The following is a 23417-nucleotide window of genomic DNA, read 5'->3' on the forward strand; positions in this document are numbered from 1 at the left end:
GAGGGAGCAATCAGTGAATGGACAACAGGAGGGAAACACAGCTGGGCAAATCAGAACTGACGAGACAAGGAAGCGTAAACTGAACACACTGAGATAAGACAGAGACCTTCAAAGTAAAACAGGAAACACATAACACAGACTGAACAAAGACACAGACTCACATGCAGGCACTACAACAGAGGGAACAGAGACGTGGGACCAGGGCAGACACAGACACTGACTGGACACGGGGATATAGCGGACAGGGAAGACAGCAACTAAGGATTACACAGAGACAAACCATAAGACATAACTCTAACAAAAACCCAAAGACTAGAAATTATAAATAATATAATAAACTCAAAAACCCTGGGTCAACGACCCAGGCATCCTAACAATAACTGACATATGGCTGGAGAACAGCAATGCACTGATCTATGGTGTCTGACATTACTGTACTGAGGAATATAAACAGGAGTGTTGTCAAAGATTAAGTGAGTTTGTTTATTAAATGCATTTTTAAAAAAAGCTGTTGTTCAGCAGCCACGTCTTGCTTTATCTCTAAGTGCAGTTTTGAAGAGCAACTTCTTACGCATTTGTTATACAATCCAGTTTTTTAAAAATGTAAACACTACTTATAGACTTTGTCTCTGGGGTTTGAAGGATCATATAACTGTAAGCATGAAGGAAGGAAAAAAAGAATATCTTGGAAGTTTACAGATTCAACTCTCATGTCTACTGAACTTGCCAAAATGTGATTACCCTTTGAGAAAAGGTTGGCCCACAGTGTACACATACATATTTCATTTTCTCATCAGTTTGTATTGATTGACTGATCCATTGCCAGGTTTCTGCCAGTCAGCGAGGAGGCTGCTGTTGGAACCCCAGTGGGAGTCATCTTAGCATCTGCTGTCAATCAAACTATCGTGTACTCCATCATCGAAGGCAACGAGGGTGGTGAGTAAACTTAGAGCTGGTTATACAGAGTTTTCCTGTGTTCGGTTGTGGAGCTCAAAATCTATCACTGTATGCTCAGGAGACATTATATGACTTCCACTTCATCCTATAAAACGCTACTCACTAGCTGTCGGCATCCCACTCACTAACTGAACATTATGGAACTATATGCCACCCTTCTATCTTTCTTAATTGTTCTGTCTTGTTCTACCCAGGTGTGTTTGCTTTAAATGAAACAACAGGAGTCATTTACACTGCCAAGCCCCTGGACTATGAGACCAATGCCAGCTATGTTTTGAAGGTAGAGGCGGACTCCATGAGAGTGGTGTCTTCAAACCTGCGAGCTCCCTCAAAAAGTAAGTGCCTGATGACAGGACACCTCATGACCTTTTTTAATATACTGGTGCACTATATGGAAAAAAGCACCGGGCCACCTACATGAGCTGGTCAGCTATGAAATGCCATCCAATGAAGCTCCTGGTGCACAGTTTTCTGCTGATGTTAACGCTAGAGGAGTTTTGGACATCTGCTTGTTCACAGTGAGCAGAGCACTGGTAACTTCTGCATAGCTCAGCAAACGTCATGAATGAGTTGTTGTGGTTCCTAAATGCTTCCACCTTACAATAACATCACTCACAGATTACCGTGGAATGTCTAGGAGGGAAGATTTAGTATTCTCAAACTGACATCTGACATCACACATACTTTGTCCTGAGCTCTGACAGGTTAAACATTATTTTCTGACCGGTTCAACATTTGCATTATCATATGCATCTTCATGAGGGAAATGTCACAACACGTTCAGAGCTGCAGTGCATGTGTTAAAACTTTCACCTTGCACACGCTCTACAAAGCTCTACTTTTTATTATACTCTACCTTGTCAGTTAGTGTTGCCTTTAAAGCAACTTTTTCTTCTCGCTTAGATTTCTATCAAAGCTGCAGGTTTTGCCAGTTTGTTGCCCTCACTGTTGATGTTGATTTTTTTTTAAAAAGCTAGATGTGTATCTCATTGCCTCTCACTCGAGGTCTCGGCACATGTGCAATTATATAACTGCCTAGAATTTATTTCTCAAATGTCAAAGAGTGTTTGCTATGATCAAAGAGGGAAAATAAGCTGGCAAGCGGGTTGGAAGATTGAAGATCATATCTGTAAAGCTGTAACTTTTTCCAGTCTGTCCCAAGCATTGGTACTCAGTGATCTGTGCAGGTCAGTTCAGTGGTAAACCAGCTGTAATCTAAGTTTTCAAGTCTTTCTTTTTACTTTTTTTGTTGCCACAATTGCATGTGAGATCAAGTGTTGACTAAAACTGAAATTGTGGCTTTCCTTCCCCTCTTTAATTGTTTCTGCCTCTTGTTTCTGCAATTTCCATCTGCCTGCTGGTGTTTTTGCTTTGAAAACATATCTGCATTCTTCTTAATTGATGTTCAGCTACCAAGGTCTCTCTTCCTTAATTATAGTGTTTACCACATGCTGTTCTTGTTTCATTTAAACGATTTGAATTGAAGAATTCTGCTGGGATTAAAGCTACAAGTCATTGTAGTCATTAGCAGAACTCCTTCAGTTCTTCTTGGTGCGCATTTTAATCAGGAAACAAATCAATAGGAGATTTCAACAATATGTTAATCCTGCTTCTTAATTCAAGTGAAGATATGGCTTGAAACTATATGTTTTGCGCTTGTGTTTTAAGGATGCCTGTTAAAGATAAGCTGAATATTGTTTGCTTTATCCTGTCAGCAGTGCAAGTTTATTAAGGGAATTTTTTTTCTTCTTTTGTCTGTATTGAAGTAAACAAAAGTTCACAATCCTGGGTTTGTGCTGTCTTTCTGACATGATTCACCTTTTAACCCTCGGGTTGATTTATTATGATGCAGTTTTCCGTGGGTGTGATTCTGAATTTCTTGTTCATGGCCAGATAAAGACTGAATGTGAGTCATTCTGAGGTACAATTAACAAATACAAAACACAGTAGCTTATACTGAATATTTAAAGGATATGTAAGACATTTAAAGCAGCTTTTTCTGTGTGTGTGTTTTCAGTACTAAAACATGAATTATTGATGCAAAATCTGGTTTGTAATCTTGGCAAAGACATTGCTTGTGAAGACAGTTGCCTTGGAAAGGCCAAGACGTCTCTGATGCGGTCAGTTATCATTAAGGGTTGAGATTTCTTGACACATGTCTCAAAAATCAGATCAGATCCTTCAGGTCAATGTTATTGCTCCATTACTTGCATACTCCACATTGAGAAGTGTCTTAAATATCTCACTACATACTTTCAGATGATGAACTTGAAGTCCTTTAGTCATTGTTCACTTAACTAACCCATGTTTTGAAATCCTTTGAATGCCCTGAAAATGCAGTTTGTTTTCCAGCTTCTCAATGCAATACATAGAACATTCATTGAACAGTCTCGGTACCACAGCACATACCACAGCACGCCAATGACTTTTTAGGGACATTTGAATCAAAATGGAAGCATAGATGTTTGGGATGGTTTGCAATACCAAAGTTTTTTAACCCTTTAGAGCCGGTCGGAGCGGACACGCTCCATTTTGCGTAACTATTTTTAAATCCCGGTAGCACTGCAACCACGTAAGCTAGCGCAATAATTTTTTTTGCATATGAAACCAGAGGAGTTGTACTTACATCTCATGCCATCAGCTTGTCCTAGGTCACGGTTTCCTTCCACATATAGCTTTGCAAAAACTGCATAAAAAGCACTTGCAGCAACAAAAACATAATATTCCAGAAACACGCTTTGCCGATCCGATCAGCTGTTTGTAACACTTCCTACGTCCATCAGCGTGAACTGTCGCATCTCCGCCATGAGCTGCCCGAAACCGGAAGTGACGTCATTTTGCGGAAATGTAGTTTTTTACGATCGGGGCTGTGTGAGCCTATACTTGTGTTTTTAAAAGTTATGTTTGAGTTTATGACTTTCTGTGTCGTTTCTGGGATGCTTAGGACTCATATTGCACTGCTGGAAATAGTTTATTTTGATGCATATGCTGTTTTTTTGCAAATTTGCACTATAATATTTATTTTCGTTTTTCCTGCAGTATATGAAAATTGGTGTATTTCAAAAATAAAACTATGAAGACACTCAAAATAAATTTCCTGTGGTGGGAAACTATTTTGTGCAACTTTTTTGTATTTACAGTTTTGAGGGATAAGCCTCTTAAATTTCTCTAACTAGAAATATATGTTAAAAAAACAAAAACGATTTTCAATTTTTTTGTAGTTTATTGCACTTTTTTGCAATTTATGTAATTACTATGCACTTAATGCAGACATATTATTAAAATTTGGGCTATAATGGTTGTATTGATGTATAGAAACTTGAAATGCTCCCAAAAATGGCTCCACAGCATGTAAAAATTTAATATAAGCTCTGGCGGACTTGGTTCTATGGTAGGTCTTAAAGGGTTAATGAAATCTGATGAGAGCCCACCATCAGAGTACTGATGAAAGAGATGAGGAGATTCTTTTAATCAGATTTTTCATTCGAAGCTTCTAATTGTAGCCGAATTAATCATAGCTGTTGATGAAGGGAAATGCTTGTGATTAGTTACTTTAACTCGGAGCTTTTCTTTTGTTTTTGGTGTTTTTTGGGGGGGTTGGTTGGTTGGGAGAGGTTTTTTTTCACCTTTGCTAATGGTGGCAATAAGTTGTAACTCTAGCTGTAAATTTTAAACTCTTATTCATTGTCAGACAAGTTTTGGATACACCAACTTGCCTATACTGTACATATGCACTTCCTAGGAGTACGCAATGTGCTTTTAACATAAATCTAAATCAAGTGGCATTCTTTTAGAAGCTATGGCCAATGAGCGGATATGATAATATGAACGTAAACCACAAAAATCAAACTTTCAAATCAATTTGAAACACCTAATAACACTGAAACAATACATTTGTAAGCAATAAATTGGACAAAAAATGCCAAATGTAGCAAAAATGATACAAATTAAAACAGATATATGCAAATTGAAATAGTCTGAAGTTTCAATAAATACTTAAAAAATTACAATTTTCTGGCAGTTATTTTATGATTCAAGTTTCACAGGGCCAAAAAGAAAGTGATCAAATCTAAAAGGGATGTCTTGAACTCATAACATGGATCAGAGTAAATCTGATTAATGTTCCACAACCTGAAACACATCTGTTATGCGACACAGGCATAGACTCTATATAAAATATGATGTACTCACTGGGACGTCTCCTTTTGGTTTGTGAAGCTCCATTTTGAACCTTGACCATAGTATTTTAGGCCATTGCTATTATTTTAGCTATCGGCTAACTCTAGCTAGCTCGATTAACAATCTGCTGACATGAACCTGAAGGATGAAATTACTGGTGCTACAGCACTGCAGCCAGTCAAGCTTGTGCTTGTCCTTGTATGTGTTTCACAAAAGCACTCCTTTATGGAAAAGTGTATCACAATGTGTATTTTGTGTTTCTGTTTTCTAGCTAACACAGCTAAAGTGGTGATTGATGTCCAGGATGAAAATGACCATGCGCCAGAATTCACTAGACCTCTCTACATTGGAGGAGTTGCAGAAGACTCCAAAACCTTCACCTCAGTCTTGCAAGTACAGGTACAACTACACAAAGATATGCCTATTAACACAAATAGCATAAAACACACAGTTCAAATTGCTAATTACAGTAGAGGCTTAAAACAAGACCCCGATTTATGTACTTTGTAGGCTTGTAGTATGGATTTTACTATATTGTAAGGTACTGCTTACACAGTGCTTGTTTGGAAATAGATTTTTTTTCTTGTTTTAAAATTATTCAAGTATTACAAAAATCATGATTGATAGGTATGTTTTTTCTTTCTCTGTTGATTGAGAAATCTCTCTGTTTCCCTTTGGTATACCTGACTGCTACAAAGATTCATGTAACTGTAAACAACTTGAGCGTATTATTAAAATGCCTTTCAGGACCCTAAATGGGTCACGGAGCCTATCTCTTTCAGCCTCTATCTTAGAAATTGCAATATGTTTTAATGAGCCTGGATGCCACAAGAGACCCAGTCAGGGTCCCTGGCAGAAAAGTATGCGCTTTAATATTTCATTACTGTTTTTAAGATCATTCTTAGATATTCCTCCTTCATTAGATCATTCCAGCGAGAGTGACAGGAACGATGAGAGCATCAGGAGAGCATGTTTCACAAGTTCAGACGATGTGCTTTTCTCACTAATGAACCGAGTGTCTCAATTTGCTATTCCTCTGCTTCAAACACCTGAGGTTTGGGGCTTACATATGGGTTTTGTATGGGTTAGAACTATGTTTGGTTGAAGCTGGATTACAGGAACCAGCTTTTTAAACAATTTAAATAAACTGAGAGAGAAAAACTGGTTGCAGGCTCAATTGCCACAGAGTGAGGCAATATATCTAAAGGTTAAAGGAGGAGAAAGGATTGATGGTTAGATAAGAAGAGCTGACACCCTGCTGAGAGACAAACTGACTGGACTGAAAAAAAAGCAGGGAAGACATACATGATCTATGATGGATGAATAGATAACAGCAGGGAGTGACTAGAAAGATGGACAGGGATGCTAGCTGTACACATGGTAGCATCAAAATGAAAAAGGGAGTGAGACAAAAGCTTCAGAGTAACTTTGAGAAATGTGCTTTTCCAATCTTAATTATGAATAATCCTATCTCATCTGTCTGAAGCATGCAAATCGTCTTCTTCAGACAAAATGGTTTTTTTTGTCTGTGTGTTGCTACATGCAGGACGTTTCTGCCTTTAGGGTTTACAATTTGCACATGGAGGAGTTGATGTGTTATTTTGTCCCTCAGAGGATGCCATAATTCAAATATTGATTAGACTACATCAGCAATCAAGCTCGGTCATCTCCATTATTTTTTTCTAAATTCATTAATTTCACTTTTTGCCCGTTAAAAATGTTTTTCCAGATGCACTTCTGCCTCCGTAGTGTGGTGGTTTACATATTTGCTTGGCAAAATAAAATCACTGGTTCACTTCCAGCTGGAGACATAAATCCCCTTTGGGGTTGTGTAAAACTGCTAAATCATACATGCAGAACTATGTGATGTGGTAAACCCAGCTGAATGTAGCTATTTCTACTTTTCCAGCTGTGTAAATCTTTGACATTTAAGCTTCTTTCTCTCTTTTAACTAGTGTGTTGACCAGAAATTGCCTTAAAGCAAAGCCCTGCTTGGTGAGGTTGTGTTGTTATGGGTTCTGATAAAATGAAAATATACTAGACAGAAAGTCCAGCTTTAATAATCCATCAGAGTTTCCAGTGCTGGGACTTTTTTTTTCCTCCATCAAGGCAATTACAAGGTAAACAGCAGAGCTACAATCCAATCTTTTTTTTTTCTTTTCTTTTTTTAATGGGAACAGCATCTGTTTGATCAGGATGCATCGCTAGATGATGCATCGTTGCTTCTGGGTTGAGTACTACCTTGCTCACCAAGTGCTGGCGTCATCTGTGCAAAATGCTTCTGAATAATTCTTAGGTGTGCAGGGCATGAGTATATTAAAATGTTTGCAGCTATTGCTCAATTATTCATTTGTGCCCACATATTTCATGTTTACAGGAAGTTGGGTAAGTGTACAGGTGCAAAGGCAAATAAACTGCGACTTTAGAACGACACAGACCTGCTTGGATTTGGACATATCTCTTCATAGGTGCAGCAGAGAGACCTGCACCCTGTACAGTTTAAAGCAGCTCTTCTCACTAGTGCACATTTTAATGTATTGCTGAAAAGTTACCCTCATCTCTGCAAGGAAGAACCCAGAAAATGAAAAAGATGTATACATTTGTTCTTCCTTCAGTACGCCCCCCTTCCCGATCTCATCTTTCTCCTTATTACCTTTGTTTCTTTTTTGTTGCTTCTTTATTCCCTAGCTATGAAAAAAAACATTTTACTTTGTTTTTATCTACCATATCTTACCTTTGATGTGGCGGGTGTCTATATCTACATTTCTAGCCCTTCTTATAATAACCCTGCATAAAATCAATGTCTGTCTGAGAGTGTGTCTGGATTTTAATGTGAGATTTGCATGTATATTGAACAAGGGAGAGACATGATAGTTAGCCAGAATCATAGATTAAATGATCTGCTCAGATTTCAAAGGATTCTTTTTACCCTTCCTCTGATTCAGAATTATATCACATTAAAAAAAATGAAAGAACTGAAAGCCTTTGAACAGGTTTTAAAATCCAGAAAAGCAAAAATAATATGTGACCTCATGATGAGTAAAAGCTGAGACACACTATCAGTCCTGCGCTACTCAGTGTACATGACAGTGTCTTGTATAGTGTCAAACTCCTGGACTGAAATGATGATGGTAAGGAGGCAAAGAGCAGACCAACAGCATTATAATAATTACAGCATATGGAATTTGTTTTACAAAAAACCCCAAAAAGACAACAGTGGCTTGATCATAGTGTTTGTGTGCATGATGATGATGACATTTCATAATGACAGTGATTATGGTAATGCTTGGCGGTGTAATTATGATCACAGTAATACCATCTAATGGTCCTTATTTTTCTTATTTTCCAGGCCCTGGACAAAGACACTGGTAACTACAGTTCTATAATATACCGTCTGATCGTCCCCCCTCCAGCTAGTAAAGACACTAAAGACACCAAAGATGGCTTTATCATTGAACCGTACAGCGGCGTTGTGAAGACTGCTATCATGTACCGCAATATGAGGAGGTCGTATTTTAAGTTTGAGGTGGTTGCTACAGACAACTATGGTCAAGGACACAGCAGCAAAGCAGACATAGTGGTATGTATAATTTATGTTTTTTTCACAATGATTACATTTTAATGGCAGGTTTACGATTACTTTTTTTAAGGCGTCCAACCTAAAATGAACTGAGTGACATGATTAGTGCAATGAGATTTTTATTGCTCATAGGATAGTGTGAAGGAAGCTGCACTGAAAGGATAGTTTTCCAAGCTGCTAATGACTTCTTACTGGAACAAGTAAACACAGCAAAACGATGCCTGCAGGGAGAAATCGTCTTTGGTTAACTAAAGCTAATGAGAGAGTAGTTTGAACTCATTTTTCTAAAAAATATGACAAGAGTGAGAGTGCCCATTTCATAAGAAACCCTTATGAAATGTAGTACAAAAACATCACATATTAGTAAAAAAATGTTGCTCATCTGAGTTCCTACTTGTTCGCACAAAGGTCCCACATAAGGCAAAAAAAAATAACACATCCCACTTTAATCTCTGCATCTTGTGTCTACTAGTCTGACACCTGCCTTTAACCTAAAAAATTATAGTCTAAGGTTGCTCAGTTAACCACGTCACTTCTAAAGAAGGCTTGATTTGTGAATAATTAATACATGTGACTAATTTACATCCAATATAGTCAAGTTAATTGCTTGCAGGTTCTGTAGTACCCTAGACAAAATAATGGCAAAGTACACTATGCAAATATGAACGTAGTCCAACCACCAACAAGCTATAAAAAAATATGTAATCAAACTGCTAAATTACATGTGCTCCACTGCTCCCTTACACTGCCACATACATCCTTTAGCAGGTAAGTGTAAAAACAAATTCAATTTGTGGCAAACCTGAAGCACATTTTGTGTGCTGTAGAAGGGAAATGTTATTCATTTGACTGCATTTACAAACATGTGGAAGTTCTGTCTGTTAAGATGCACCGAAATCAGAGCACAGGATGTTATTTTTGGTTTATTTTAAGTGCTTCAGCAGGTTTTTATCTCAGTTTTCCTCTCCTGTTGTGTAGGTGTCAGTCGTGAACCAGCTGGACATGCAGGTCGTTGTATCAAATGTCCCTCCTACGTACGTGGAGAAAAACAAAGAGAAGCTTCTGAGGTAACGTTTGATGCTTTTGACAATAGAGCAAAAAGCTTGGGTTTAACCATTTGTACATCCAACTTGATGAATGTAGTTTATCTAAGAAAGAAAAAAATCTGTAGGAAGAGTTTTGGTGTTTGCAGAGGCAAACTTCTAATCCTCTCTGAAGCAGTGGATTTTAATAAACGGTCCTGCACTTAAATATATGAAGGTCAGGTGTTTTCTTTCCTGCTGAAATGTGTGGCATCAACACACCAAGATTGAAAGAGCTCTATTTGAAATAAATAATTTCACTCTAAGAGAAATCATCCCTTATTTTAACCGACTGCCAGCAGGAGCCTCCTGGTAACTATTCCAGCTGTCAAAGGGCATGGCTGCACACCAGAAAGAGATCAATTTGACCTGTGTGTCAGGTGTGCCAGAAAAAGTCTTTGCTGTCCAAAAACCTTATTAAAGCAAAAGTACAGTTTTGCAAAGAACTTTTAGTCCTTTAGAAGAATCTTCTCTGGACGAAAAAAACATTAAACATAGCAGTGTTTGGCCAAAGAAGCAGTAAATTGTTCTAGCACATACCAAAGAAAGCTTTTTACAAAAGGAACTTCATATGTAAAGTATAGTAGTGGTGGAAGCCTTATAGCTTGTGTCCAAGTATAATAATGGGATGGCTTCATCAAAGTCTACGTATGAATCCCAGAGGGATTGAGAGGGATGGGAATGGACTTCAGACAGGCAGTATATACAGGAACATCAAGTGTGCAAAAGGTTGTTTTTTATTTGCTAAAGAGAGAAATACTAGCTTGGTATGTTAACATACCTTTAGCCCTTTAGCAATATAGCTTGGTAATGGTATCTTGAGCGTCAAAACAGTAAGGGCTAATAGTTCTCTGAAGGTTCTCGGTCATCCAGGTCATCGTAGTCTAAGGACCTGGGAAAGAAAAGCATCTGGACTTTCCTTGAAGACTCTTCACCTCTCATCGAGAAGCTTCTTCAGTTCTAAGAGAAAGCATCTGGGCTCGTGCAATTAGGTAGAGGATCAATAGGGCTTCCATGACTCTCTTGGGGACACTCCCAAAGGGCTTACAACCTGGGACTCTCCACCAGTTGCTCGTAGAACTGAAGAAGCGTCTCGGATGAGAGGTGAAGCGTCTTCAAGGAAACTGAAGTCCAGATGCTTTTCTTTCCAAGCTCCTTAGACAATAAAGGAGCTTGGAAAGAAAAGGGATATACTTTTTGACACCTTTTTCACTTGGTGCTTGGATAATGTGTTTTACTAGATTTGATAAGACAGATCAAAACTAGACTGCTGGTTACCTTAAAATACTTACCTGCAGTGTCATCAAGTAGCAAGGTAACAAAAGTGAAAGACAAATCAAGCTCTGTGCAAGCAACAAGAAGAGAACTCTTGTAAAAGTTTTCAGACCAAGTGTACTTTTCAGCATTGAAATTAAGTTTTAGTCACAAATTGATTTATTTCGAGTTTGCACAGTTTGAAGTCCTTGTATTGATTTAGCGATGGTGTCTCCCCACAGGAGGGACTTAAACTCTAATTGTCGCATGGGGTTTTCAACAGCAGTAGTTAAAGAGCAAAAACACTCTTGTCTTTAAATTTTAGATGTGCTCTTATAATGATTTCCGAAAATGTCCTTGTAAGAATAAGATCTCAAGTGTTTCATTAAATTAGAACACAATCTCTATAACAGTCACATGCAAACCACCACAGTTACAGAGTGCACAATGGCAATTGTTCGTTTTTAATTGACGTTAAGAGCTACTAGTTTTAATACAGTGCTGTGCAAAAGTCTTGAGCTCCCTTTCATTTCTTTGCAATACTAACAAGCTCGAAAGTGAATATTACCACTTTTATTCTTCAAAACAGCCTCAACTCTCTCTGAATTTTTTTTTAGTTTTTGTAAAATCTTTGCATAGTCTTCAGGAATAGTTCTCCAGGCTTCTTGAACAACATTCAGAGCTCTTCTTTGGATGTTGGCTGGTTTTTGTTGTGTTCTCTGCCAAGATGATCCTACACTGCATGAGGTTCAGGCTCATGGGAGGCCAATCCATGACTGATAATGTTCCACTGTGTGTTTTTCTATCCAGGTATGCTTTTGCTACACCGGCAGTCTGCTTGGCATCAGTGGCATGCTGAAAAACAAAACCAATCCCACTCAGATACTTTTCAGATAGCACTGCATGGTGGATCATAATCCCCAGTACATTTCTACATTCATAATCTCATCAGTTCTACCACGTTGTAGATACATTGAGACACTCACCTCTCTCCTGACCTCCATAAATACTGATTGCAATTTCAGTTAAAAGTTCATCAGACCTGTGTCCACTGCTTTTGACTCCACTTCTTTTGTAATTTGTGTAATTTCTCCACTGAAACCATTTCTGATGAGGCTGACACAGGACAGCACACCTGTCCTGTGTCATGTTTGCTGAGTCTTTCCTGTTTTATTGACTGCCACATACAGTTCACCTGCTGTAGATAATTTTTTAGGCATGCCAGTTTTTCTTTTGTCATCCACTTGTCCAGGTTTCTTTCCTTTTTTTCTGTCCTTGAATGATTCATAGGTCAGTTATTGCCTAACAAACAAACAAACAAACAAACGTAAAAGAACAATTTCTCTGAAAGTGGTCAGCCAGAAGAAGTGGGATGAAAACAACAGCCAGTATCCAAAGAAAAACTCTGAAAGCCTGGAGAACTATTGCTCAAGACCACTTTAAAAATTGAAAGAAAATCTGGTTACTTGGAAGCAAAATAGAAAGAAATGAGCGGTAACTAAAAACTTTTTCACAGTACTGAACAGCTTTTGTATTGTTTTCTCTTTTGTTGAGAGCAATTTTAAAGGGTATTTGAAAGCCTCTAACAGCAAACATTAGCTATTTTGTTACCTATGCTATCCGTCATCCCCTTTTTCTGCCTCCTACTCTCTCTACATTCTGTAAAATATCACTTGCTATATTCAAAGTACCTGACCTTATCCCCACATCAGTGGCAGCTGGAAAGTAAAACACTAAATGCATTTTCTTTTGTGTGACGACAGTCAAGCAAAACACAAAATGCGTAAATCACTGCATGATATGATATTTTATATACACAGTCAACAGTGGGCCTTTCTGTGACACGTAGCAAGTACTCTGCACAGCTGGTGCTGGACTGATGCTTTGTTTTGCCTCGCAAATACAGTATAATTTGTTAATGATGTTTTAAAGCACTTGTCATCTTTTCTGTCTGATTCACATGCACATGCACATGCAGACACACATGAGTTAGAGTTCCTGCTGTGAGCAGGTGTTTCTGGGGGGACAGAAATCAATACTGCTCAGCAGGAGTCTGCCTGGCTGACAGGATTTTTTTTAAAATGTGCATGTGGTGGTGTGTGTGTATGTATGTGTGATGTGGTGTGTTTGGAGTCTGACGGCTTTATCTGTCCATATATATGAGAACTTGTTTGGATCTAAGAAACAGTATTTTTCTCTACATTAATGTGTGTATGTGGATGTCATGCTGGGAATACTGAAGGGGTTATAATGCTTTGATGCTGTATATCAAAATCCAGTCTTTTCAATCCTCAGCATTTTGGAACGCTATGTCCAGGAACAGATACCAGGAGCAAAGGTTGTCGTGGAAACCATCGGGCCTCACCGCCATGGGGATGGGATGGAGCAGGAAGACTACACCAAGTCAGACCTTATGATTTATGCCATCGACCCACTGACGAATAGAGCTGTATCAAGGCAGGAGCTCTACAAGTAAGAACTTTACCAACAAGCTAGCTTTATATGTAGAAAAGAACAGAAACTAATCTACGTGGCTTTGCAATTAAAACTGGGTTAGGCTACATCCTATAGTTGTGTTGTACATGTACAATAACAATAAAGGGCTATTCTATGCAGTCATGGTAAAAAGTAAGTTTTTACATATCAGGACATAATAATTTATTTTCTTGTCCTTAGCAGCTCTTAAAATTCACAGGTGAACCACAACACATGACATATTACACCATGCTATCATTTATTGAACAAAAACTGAGCCAACATCCAGAGACAGTGTGTGAAAAACTAAGAACAACCCAATGGTTGAGTAGCTAGAACCATCTTTAACAGCAATAACTTGAAGTAATTGTTTTCTGTGTGATTTTTCTCAGTCTCTCACATTGTTGCAGGGGGTTTTTCTTTATAGAAATGCTTCAGTTCATTGAGATTTTGCAGGCAGTCGTTTATCCTCCTACATTTCAGTTGTGCTGAGGTCTCGACCTTGACTAGGCTATTGCAACCCTTTGTTGCAGACTTGCTGCTGTGTTTGGGATCATTGGTCTGCTTTACCCACTTTAGCTGTCAGTTTTGATGCATGCTCAATCATCCAGGTAATTAAACCCCAAAAAGTTGATTCTGTTCATCTGGACGTAGCGTTTTCAGTGGGAGAAATGTTTCAGCACTCATCCAAGTGACTTCTTCAGTCTCAGCTGACTGCAGGTTTACCAACCTTATAAGCAGTACATTTGCACAATGACTGAACCTAGCACAACTGATGAACAATGTGCTGTGAGGTCAGTTCCTTGATATGCAAATTGTCATGACCATTGATCAGCAACCACTGGTCAAAGACCATCAATCAATGGCCATGAGTACCATTCACAGAGAGCTGGGGAATGTCTGCAATCACAGCATTGTAAGATGGTGACAGATGTACCCTTAGGCGCTAAACCCCCCTAATTTGGGGTTTGAAAGCCACAGAGACGCAGTGTTGAGAGAAAATACATCTAAATGGTTCTGATACTCCTGACACATTTGGGACCACTAAGGGTCTTTTCTTAGGCAGCAGTTGTCACTTGGATGAATGATGAAACATTTCTCCCACTGAAAATGCTACATCCAGATGAACAGAATCAGCTTTTTGGGATTCAACTGTCAGAGTGATGGCCTCACTTTTGACTGTAGAATACTTATAAAAGCATATACAGTATACAGAGCAGTTCATGGTCGACTCAGTGACTACAAGAGGCCCAAATCCTGTGGCTGAAAAAGAAGCCCACATCATCATACCTGCATCACTGTGCTTGACAGTCAGCATGTGCTTCAGTTTCTACCCAATATGACGCTCTGCATTTTGACCAGATATCTGCACTATGATCTTGTTTGTCCAAAGGCCATTCCTCCAGATGTCTTGTGGTTTCCTCAGATTCAACCTAAACTGTTCGACTATATCCCGTTTTAGAGAGAAGATGCTTTCTTTGACAATCCTTACAAACAGGCCATATCCCTTTAGTCTTTTTCTAATTGCACTGTCTTGTATTTTAACATTTAACTTGCTAACTGAGGCTTGTAAAGTCTGAGATGTAGCTCTTGGGTTTTTCAAAATTTCTGACCTTGGGTTGAATTTGCAGGTAAGATTGGCAACTGCCTTGAATGTTTTTCACTTATAAATAACATTTCTTACTGTAGAATGATGGACAATTTGATGGGCATTCAAATTGTTTTGAAATCACTTTATAACCCTTTTTCAGATTGATGGGCAACAACAATTGCTTTTTTGATGTCAGTAACACTCAGCTGAATGCTTCAGAGCAGCAAACTGCCAAAACCTCTCCTTTTATAGAGGTGCTCACACTGGCTGATGATCTATTAATCAAGTTGCATTTTATTAACACCAGCTGGCTGCTGCCCTTTAATTCCTGTGGAAGCAGTAAGGGTGTGTTTTGGCCTAGTATTTGTTAAATAATTAATGAATTTGTGTAATATTTCATGTGTTGTTGTTCTCCTGGGTTTTTATTTACCAGATTTTAAGACCTGTTAAGGACCCAAACATTTCTATTATATTCTAATTCATAAAATATTTGAGTTTTAAAGGGTATTGTTTCCTTTTATGTGACTGTATGTTTAAAGAATATAGACTGATCATTTAGTTAATGGTAATTCAAGTCTGAGGGGGAACTCAGGTCTGTCACCTTTTCTTGGCTCTATTTTAGGCTTCAGATAATCTAGCCCATGACATGGGTCTTAAGCCTTTTTAGACAGGATCAGGTGAGTAGCTTAAAGAGCAAGTAAGAGTGGTCTCAGTGGCCTTTTGGGTTGAGAAGAGGGCCTTTTACCCAGGAGTGCCAGGTCTGAATCTGTAGACTGCATCAAAAAGATGATGTGTAGTTTCAAATAACTGGGAAGGCCAAATTGCTCAGCTAGAGGTTTCACAAACCAGTGGATGATGTCCCATTGGCTACAACTGTCTTTTATATAAAGGTGTGGAAGGGTTTTGCTTCAGGTTATATGTGTGTGATGGGAGTTGCAGAGAACAGAGAAGTGAAAACAAGAGAAAGACTGTTAACCTTGAATTGCTTGTTTTTATGCTATTTCTGTTTTGCGTACTTTGAGATATGCAAAAGATCTGCGTGTTCTCAGTTACACTGTTTGTCTTTTATCCAAGGTTTCTTGATGGTAAACTTTTGGACATCAATAAAGAGTTTCAGCCCTTTCTCCCTCCTGGTGGCCGGATTTTGGAAATCCGAACTCCTGAAGTGGTTACCAGTGTAAAGAAAGCTGTGCAGACTGTAGGCTACACAGAGGGGGCGCTGTTGGCTCTGGCTGTCATTATCATTATCTGTTGTGTACCCGCCATACTGATTGTCATAATCACCTACAAACAGTAAGTACGATTTATATATTCTACAGATGCTTTATGTGATGAGATTGTGTTTAAAGAATAAGGCTGATAATACTCTGCATATTTCCTATTGTCAACAAATGAATGACAGACCAAAATTTACCAAAAGCAAACTAGTCCCGCAAATAGTTAAATAAGTAGCCAAAGCTATTAAAATAGAGCTCATTACTTCCCTTTGTGGCTCAAAAAACATTGAAAATCTGTAATATGGGCATGCTGCACTAAGTGACCGTGTTCCTTCATTATAATCAACCTGAGCACTGTTGTTCATTTTGAGTCAATGTGCCCCTGGCATATTGAGCCACAGCTAAAAGTGCTCCAAACCAGATGCATCATTAATTTAATGTTTGAATAACATTTGATATAAACAAAAACATCCGTCCACTTTAGAAAATAACTGAGTGGTTTTTTTTTAAATACATTCAGAGTATTTTTTTTTATTTATTAGGAACAAACTGTTTTACAGCTAAAAAAGCTGTTTGGGCAGGAAGGTCGTATGAAGAACCACCTTATCCATGTTTTTATTGTTAGTTTTGTTTTTGTTTTTTTTTGGGGGGGGGGGGTTCACTTGATTGGGATTCAGTTTTAGTTCCTTGGTGAAAATGTGTATTAGTCAAGTATGAATCATTTGATTAAAATGTTTACACAATAGGAATCTGTTAAGTCAGCTGTAGAGTGTTGTGAGTGTTGTCTTGAACCACCCCTCATTTCTTTACTTTTTGCTTCCAAGCAGCCAGACTTTCTAGTTATTGTTAAAGTGGTCTTGGGAAATAGTTCTCTTGGCTTTCTGAAGTTTTTCCTTGGCTTTTTAACTCATTTGCAGTTCAGTTTCTGTACATTTTTAGAAAATTAATTATAGAACAAAGAAGACCTAAAGAAGATTAACAATATCTAAAAAGCCAAGTCTTTGTGAAATATAAAAATCCCCAAAAGTCCAGACACAGGACCTGATAGATCAGTTGGTCCATCATCACCCGAAATCCATCAGAAATTATCTCAAGGAAGGGAAACAGTGAGAAAAAGTCCATAAGAACTGGACTGAAACTCAATAATAACAGGTCTTATAGAGGGATAAATCCAAATTTGAAGTTTTTCTTTTGTTACCAGTGTCTACAGTCTAAAGAGGGACTGTAAAACACAGCTGAGGCTCTATCATGGTCTGTATTTCAGTAAGTGGTTGTGACGTTGGACCCGTTACACATGTACAGAACACGGACGTGATGACAGCACTTCTTTATTTACTTGTTTGGTTTTACTGTGATTTTGTTTACTGGGACACAGACACTCCCGCTCCGCTGTCACGTCCGCTCTCCTCTCTCTCCAACTGTCACTGTGAACATATAAAGAGTCACAATCACGTTCACATCCCAGCACACCTGTTCACCCCGCCCCTGCGCCGCCCCGGGAGCTCACTGCGTCACCCCTCTGCTGCAGCTGGCCAGAAACCACACCCACGCCACAGTGGTATTGAAGAGCTTGTCAAAACTGATTGGCATGAGCTGTATTTTGGATGACCATGATCTCAAAACCACTATTAGTGCAGTAAAAGCATACCAGATACCATACCAGAGCCCAGATCTCAACATTACTGAAGCAGTGTGGGGTCATCTTGACAGAACAGCTTCAAGAAGCCTGGAGAAATATTCCTGAAGACTACTTAAAGAAATGACAAGAAAGCTGGATGAGAGAGTTCAGACTGTGCTGAAGAATAAAAGTGGTCTTATCCAATAGTCACTAACAAGCTTATTAGAATTGTAAAGAAATGAGAGGTAACTCTATTTAAACTAATGGCTCAATTAAAAACACTTAAGAGAATTCAAGCTGCGTTGAAGAATACCAGATATTGATTTTTAAGCTTGTTAGAGTTGTACAAACCCTGCCTTTGTCTTATATACTGTATATATAGATATTCATATATAGGCACATGTTAAAATACATAAATTACTGCATCGATTTCCCTTTTTTTTTAGCAAAATATCAACAAATGAGGAGTGGTTCAAAGTCTTTTGAAGTTCTTTGTAATGCATGTCTGATGCTGACATTTTCACTTCAAGCACAATTATGTCAGTGGCTGGAAAACGTGTGCATGAAGTTAAATCATCAGCATAAATTTGGCTCAACAGATTTATAATGCATGCATTTAGGTGCTCAAAACTAATCAGTATGAACGGAGGATTTGACTTCTAGTGTAGCAAAGATAACAAGCCATATAGAAGACTTATCAATTTCTTTCAAGAGCATGTAGGCAGTCAAACAGAACTGACAGTCGCTCTTTTTCCACTGTTTATCATCACCTGGGCCAGTCAGTTCCCCAGACTATTCAGCATGGCAGACTGCCCCCAGAGTGCCAATTCTAATAGTTTGTTTAGCTAACCACAGTGAAAGGCTATTAATTTTATCCATCTCCCAAACACGCGTGAACCATTTCACACATACACACACATCTGAATTAAATCAGTGCATTTTGGAAAGAGCCTTTTATCCTGCTGAGAAACAGAGACAAATAACAGACAACAAGAGGGAATATGAAGACAGAAAAAACATAAAAGCAATCATCAGCATGATAATCACTAGTATCTTTTGCTAAATTACTTTAATGAAGACCAATTGTCCAACTTCGCTTGTAAATTGCAGTAAGTAAACTTGGCTAACAAGAAGAACTGTGATTAATGGCTCAAATAATAACTAATCTTTCTCTCTCTCATCTGCCGCATCTGTCGCCACCAGATTCAAAGAGTGAGTACCGCTTTTATTTTCCCAAGATAAAATATTAATGTCATGGCTGTCTTAAACACCTTTCACTTTGATTAATCTGTTGACTTTCATTGTACAATAAGATGGATGAGATCAGAAAGAGCTATGAAACGGAGAGGACAGCAGACTATCAAACAAATGAATCCTGAAGAACATGGAGCATAAATGTCCAGAGCAGATGCTTTTATTAGAGTGTGTGTGTTTTCATTTGTGCGTCAAGTAGTAGTGCATATCAGGATTATGTAGAGTGGATAACAGTAGCACTCCTACGTTTTTATTTGAAGTGAGGATATAAAACTTTAAACAGTCATTTCAATTTATTGTTGCAGCGTCTGATGTTAGCAAACATTTACTGCATTATGCTGTGTGATTCGTATTACTCAGTCAGTGTACTTACTTTGAGTTCTCACTACTCGCGTCTGCATTCCCCCGTGTTTTATGATGCCATGCATTAAAACTTGAGTAGTTTGGGACTTTAACATGCTGCACCTCAACAAGAAATAGAGGTTTGTCGTTACTGGGTGGAGAAACAAAACTACCCTGCCACAAAAAGCACTTGCAGACATTTTCACTGTGGCATTGTTGCAGTAACCTTATTTCCATCCAGAGTTTGCAATAAGAAGCTATTTACTGCATTAATTAGGATTAAATATTATATTGCAAGCCAACACTTATTAATCACTGTGGTAATTATCCAACAGAAGGTTCTTACCTATTTGCTTATTTATCCAGGTGGTGATTTTTTATTGTTTTTTAGCCTGGCAGTGCATTATAAGAGTGCTACAGTATCTGCAAGACTGAATCTGAAAATACTACAATAGCAGCATGCTCCGATACAGTGTTACACAACTGTCTTTTGCATTTGTGGTTTTTTTTTTTAGCATTTTGTTATGCTGATATTTCCTAATTGCAGCCAAGGCTTATATATTCTTAGACAGATCGCTGCAGGGAAATCTTAAGGGATCACCAGTGTCATGACAGTGCATCCTCATGGAAAATGTAAATATGAGGCCAGAAATGTCAGCCTCAATGTGGTAGTAATGAAAAGGTCATAGGTTACCACATTCAGACATCTTAATCCCCATGGACTAATGAATCTCTGTGGAAAATGTGACAGAAATCATTTCCTCAGTTGGGATTGTTTAGTCAGAACTAAAGTGCAGAACAGACTGATGTTTCCTCTACAGCGGACACTGGATAGTGAAATTATTTTTTTGTTAATAACAAGGTGTTGATAGAACACAGAGGAGACATTTTAGAGAAAGTAGAAAGTTAGAGCCTTCGTGCTTGATTATGCCTACATCACTGTTTTCAAAGGTTGGTTCAAATGGCTTTGCTCTGACTTTAGATAACTAACTCTGCATTTCCTCTCTGCTCTGTCCAGGCGTCAAGCAGAGTGTGCCAAAACAGCCCGCATCCAGATGGCACTGCCAACAGGCAAACCTGGGGGAGGCACTGCCAACAACCTGTATGAAGAGCTGGGTGACAACGCCATGTAAGTGATGTGTGAAAGTGGCATTTAAACCGATGAGCCAAAGCACAGTCGTTAGCTCACATTTTGACGGCTGTTAAACTTCAGACTTTGGCAGTGTGGGCGCTTTGGGAGCTTTGTGGTGCAGTCAGACCATTTGAACACATTTTCAATATTGCTGTGAACCATGCTCCTGCAGTTCAACATGCACTCTTGATTCCCAACAGAATAAAAGTTGCAATTTAAATATTATCCCAGTTTGGTTCTGTTAAACTACTAAGGCTTCATGGTGGGAGAGTATACACAAAACCTTGCACATTCTGTATAAATATACCACATATCAAACAGTGTTGACAGGAAAGCGATCGCCACCTGGACATGCTTGTATAACAAATCAAAATGCAGTGAACCTTGCACCCATTATTGGGAAAGTTGACTGTGTTGGTTCTTGATCCTTAATCAGCACATATCATCATGACTGACAGACTTGTTGAACAACCATATTTAAAAACTTGGCAGCAAAGATTTGCAATCAGACTAATTGGAGAAAGCCTTGAGCCAGTCTTATGTCCAGCTAATAAATGCTAAGAAGGCTGTACTGACACAAAAAGCAGTCTGCATCAGATTGTTGGGAAGCTTGCTGCTCTAACTACAAGTCTGGTTACTGAGTGTTTTTTAGTACTAAGCAAAACATACAAAAATGTAGTAAATGTTGTAGTTTGAATAAAGCATGGTGAGATTTCTTTTAGCATTTTCACTGGAATAGAACTCACTGATTTATCATCACACTTGAGTTGCTTTGTTGAACTTTCCCAAATCACTCCTAAGCTGAGAGACTTTTCAAGGATTTATATGCCGAGTTAAAATATCTTTGGGCTTTTGTGAAAGTAGTCTTTTTTTAATCGGTGGGGAGGCAGGGGACATGGCCTTTGCTTTATTTCACATTTTCCACTGGCCAGAGAAACTGACCCAAGCAGATAACACAGTCTTAGATTAATCAAGCAGACCTTGCAACCCCGCATCAAACTAACACCAAACAAAGGTCTGAGTTTTGAATGTGTTAACAGTCAGAGATAAACTCTGAAAATCACTATGTGCTCTTTCTTACATATTGTAATGCATACTAATGTCCTCTCTTTAAAAAAAAACTGAATGTCAGCCAATCTGGCCTTACAGCAGCAGTCACTTCAGGGGCAACTGATTCTATTCACATGAAAAACTATACAAACCTAAAACTTCAAATTCGGTTTAGTAACAACTGCAAAACATTAAGGTCAAAGTAAAAAATGTTAAAGAAATAAGCTGAGGTGTCCTTGTGCTTCCATCAGATGTTGACAACTTTACTGTCACATAACACAAAATTATCAGCATTAAAAAAAAAATAAGATAATGAGTCAGTGACACTGAACCTGTTCTAAAATCTAATGCAACACAAATAACGCCCAACAGATCCCGCACCTGTTTTAGTCATGATGGTCGTAGGCGGCCTTCTCACTGAATGTCCCATGATGGGTAACCTTTGAAAAATGGCACCACTCCGGACCCAGAACAGGAGGGAAGCGGTTAATGACACATTTTTAGAAATGTCAAACCACACTTTTTGGATGGTCCATTTGGTAACACCGTCACCTCACAGCAAGAATTTTGCTGGTTGAAACTCCATCTGGGGCTTTGTGTTTGGAGTTTGGATGGTCCCTGTGCCTGCGTGGGCTTCCACTGGGTGCTCTTTTCCACCCACAGTCCAAAGACATGCATTTTTAGGTTAACTGGTGCAGCAAAATGGCTAATGAATGCGAAGTTGATTTTTTTTAAATATATGGGATAAAGCACCTTGTGAATGTTTGATTAAAAATGTGTCTTGCGGTCTAAAGTGCTAAATGCAAGTAGTGTATATTAGGTCAGTCAAATTTAAAAACAATCGTTTTCCTCACTCGCCTTCATGCCGGATTGTTTTTGATTGCTGACAGTAAACTGAAGCAATACAAATAGGCTTTTAGGTAATTATTGTGAAATTACTTTAACTTTTTATTAATTTTGTCCTCTATCTCGACTCACTAGATGGGCAATAAAACTAAAAGGTTTTATTGCTCATTTACTCCGTGTGGCCTTAAAAGGTCCCTTATTTCTGTCGGTTTTATACCAGACTGTGCTTAATTTATTCCCAGTTGTTACTAGTTTGATACATTTGACTTGGTTAAACAAGTTTCTAATAAGAGCTGTACGTACAGACACCATATTAACTTTTATCTAAAAGTTTTCTGACTTGCTCATGCACACATACACTGAAGGCACACAGATAGTTCATTTACAATTCCTTACTGGAGCGTTAAGGAGAAGTTGAGAGGAATTCTTATCAGCATTACATGCATCACTGGTTTCCTGCCTGTCCTTGATATGCCTCCCCACTCCCATTAACATGAGAGCAATTCATATGCAAGATAGCAGAAACTATCTGCTAATGACAGCAAGGGATTTCCAACTGTATGTGTGTTTGTCATTGTGTGCGTGTGTGTGTGGATGTGAGATGATTAAAGCCCAAGCGATTCCCTGAAAAACGTGTGCTGAAATGAACTTGGATATGAGATAATTGAAATAAATGCGTCCCTTAATTTATAAAGACTGCCCCGGGCGATAATTATTTCTATTGATAAACTGCAGCTCGTGTTTAACTCAAGTGGGATCTTCCTGTATTTGTGCGTGTATGTGTGTTTACTAGGATTTCTTCCCTAATACTTCCACATCTATACTACTGTATCTGCATCT

The 23417-nt window shown here is 38.5% G+C and overlaps 1 protein-coding gene across 1 annotated transcript in view; it reads left to right on the top strand.

Annotated features, from left to right (window-relative positions):
* LOC147323344 (protocadherin-15-like) overlaps positions 1-23417 on the top strand; it is a 233088-nt gene that overhangs the window by 179381 nt on the left and 30290 nt on the right. Inside the window, exons 27-34 of the mRNA XM_086303646.1 lie at positions 827-936; positions 1152-1292; positions 5408-5535; positions 8486-8716; positions 9695-9783; positions 13348-13524; positions 16193-16411; positions 20568-20678. Of these exons, the coding sequence (XP_086159772.1) occupies positions 827-936; positions 1152-1292; positions 5408-5535; positions 8486-8716; positions 9695-9783; positions 13348-13524; positions 16193-16411; positions 20568-20678 (1206 nt within the window). The remainder of the gene's footprint in view (positions 1-826; positions 937-1151; positions 1293-5407; positions 5536-8485; positions 8717-9694; positions 9784-13347; positions 13525-16192; positions 16412-20567; positions 20679-23417) is intronic.

This window comes from Aulonocara sp. 'chitande type north' Nkhata Bay, linkage group LG8 (assembly GCF_057382095.1).
Source record: "Aulonocara sp. 'chitande type north' Nkhata Bay isolate Kocher_YH1m ecotype deep benthic linkage group LG8, A_spYH_male_GT1.1, whole genome shotgun sequence".
NCBI classification, from domain to species: domain Eukaryota; kingdom Metazoa; phylum Chordata; class Actinopteri; order Cichliformes; family Cichlidae; genus Aulonocara; species Aulonocara sp. 'chitande type north' Nkhata Bay.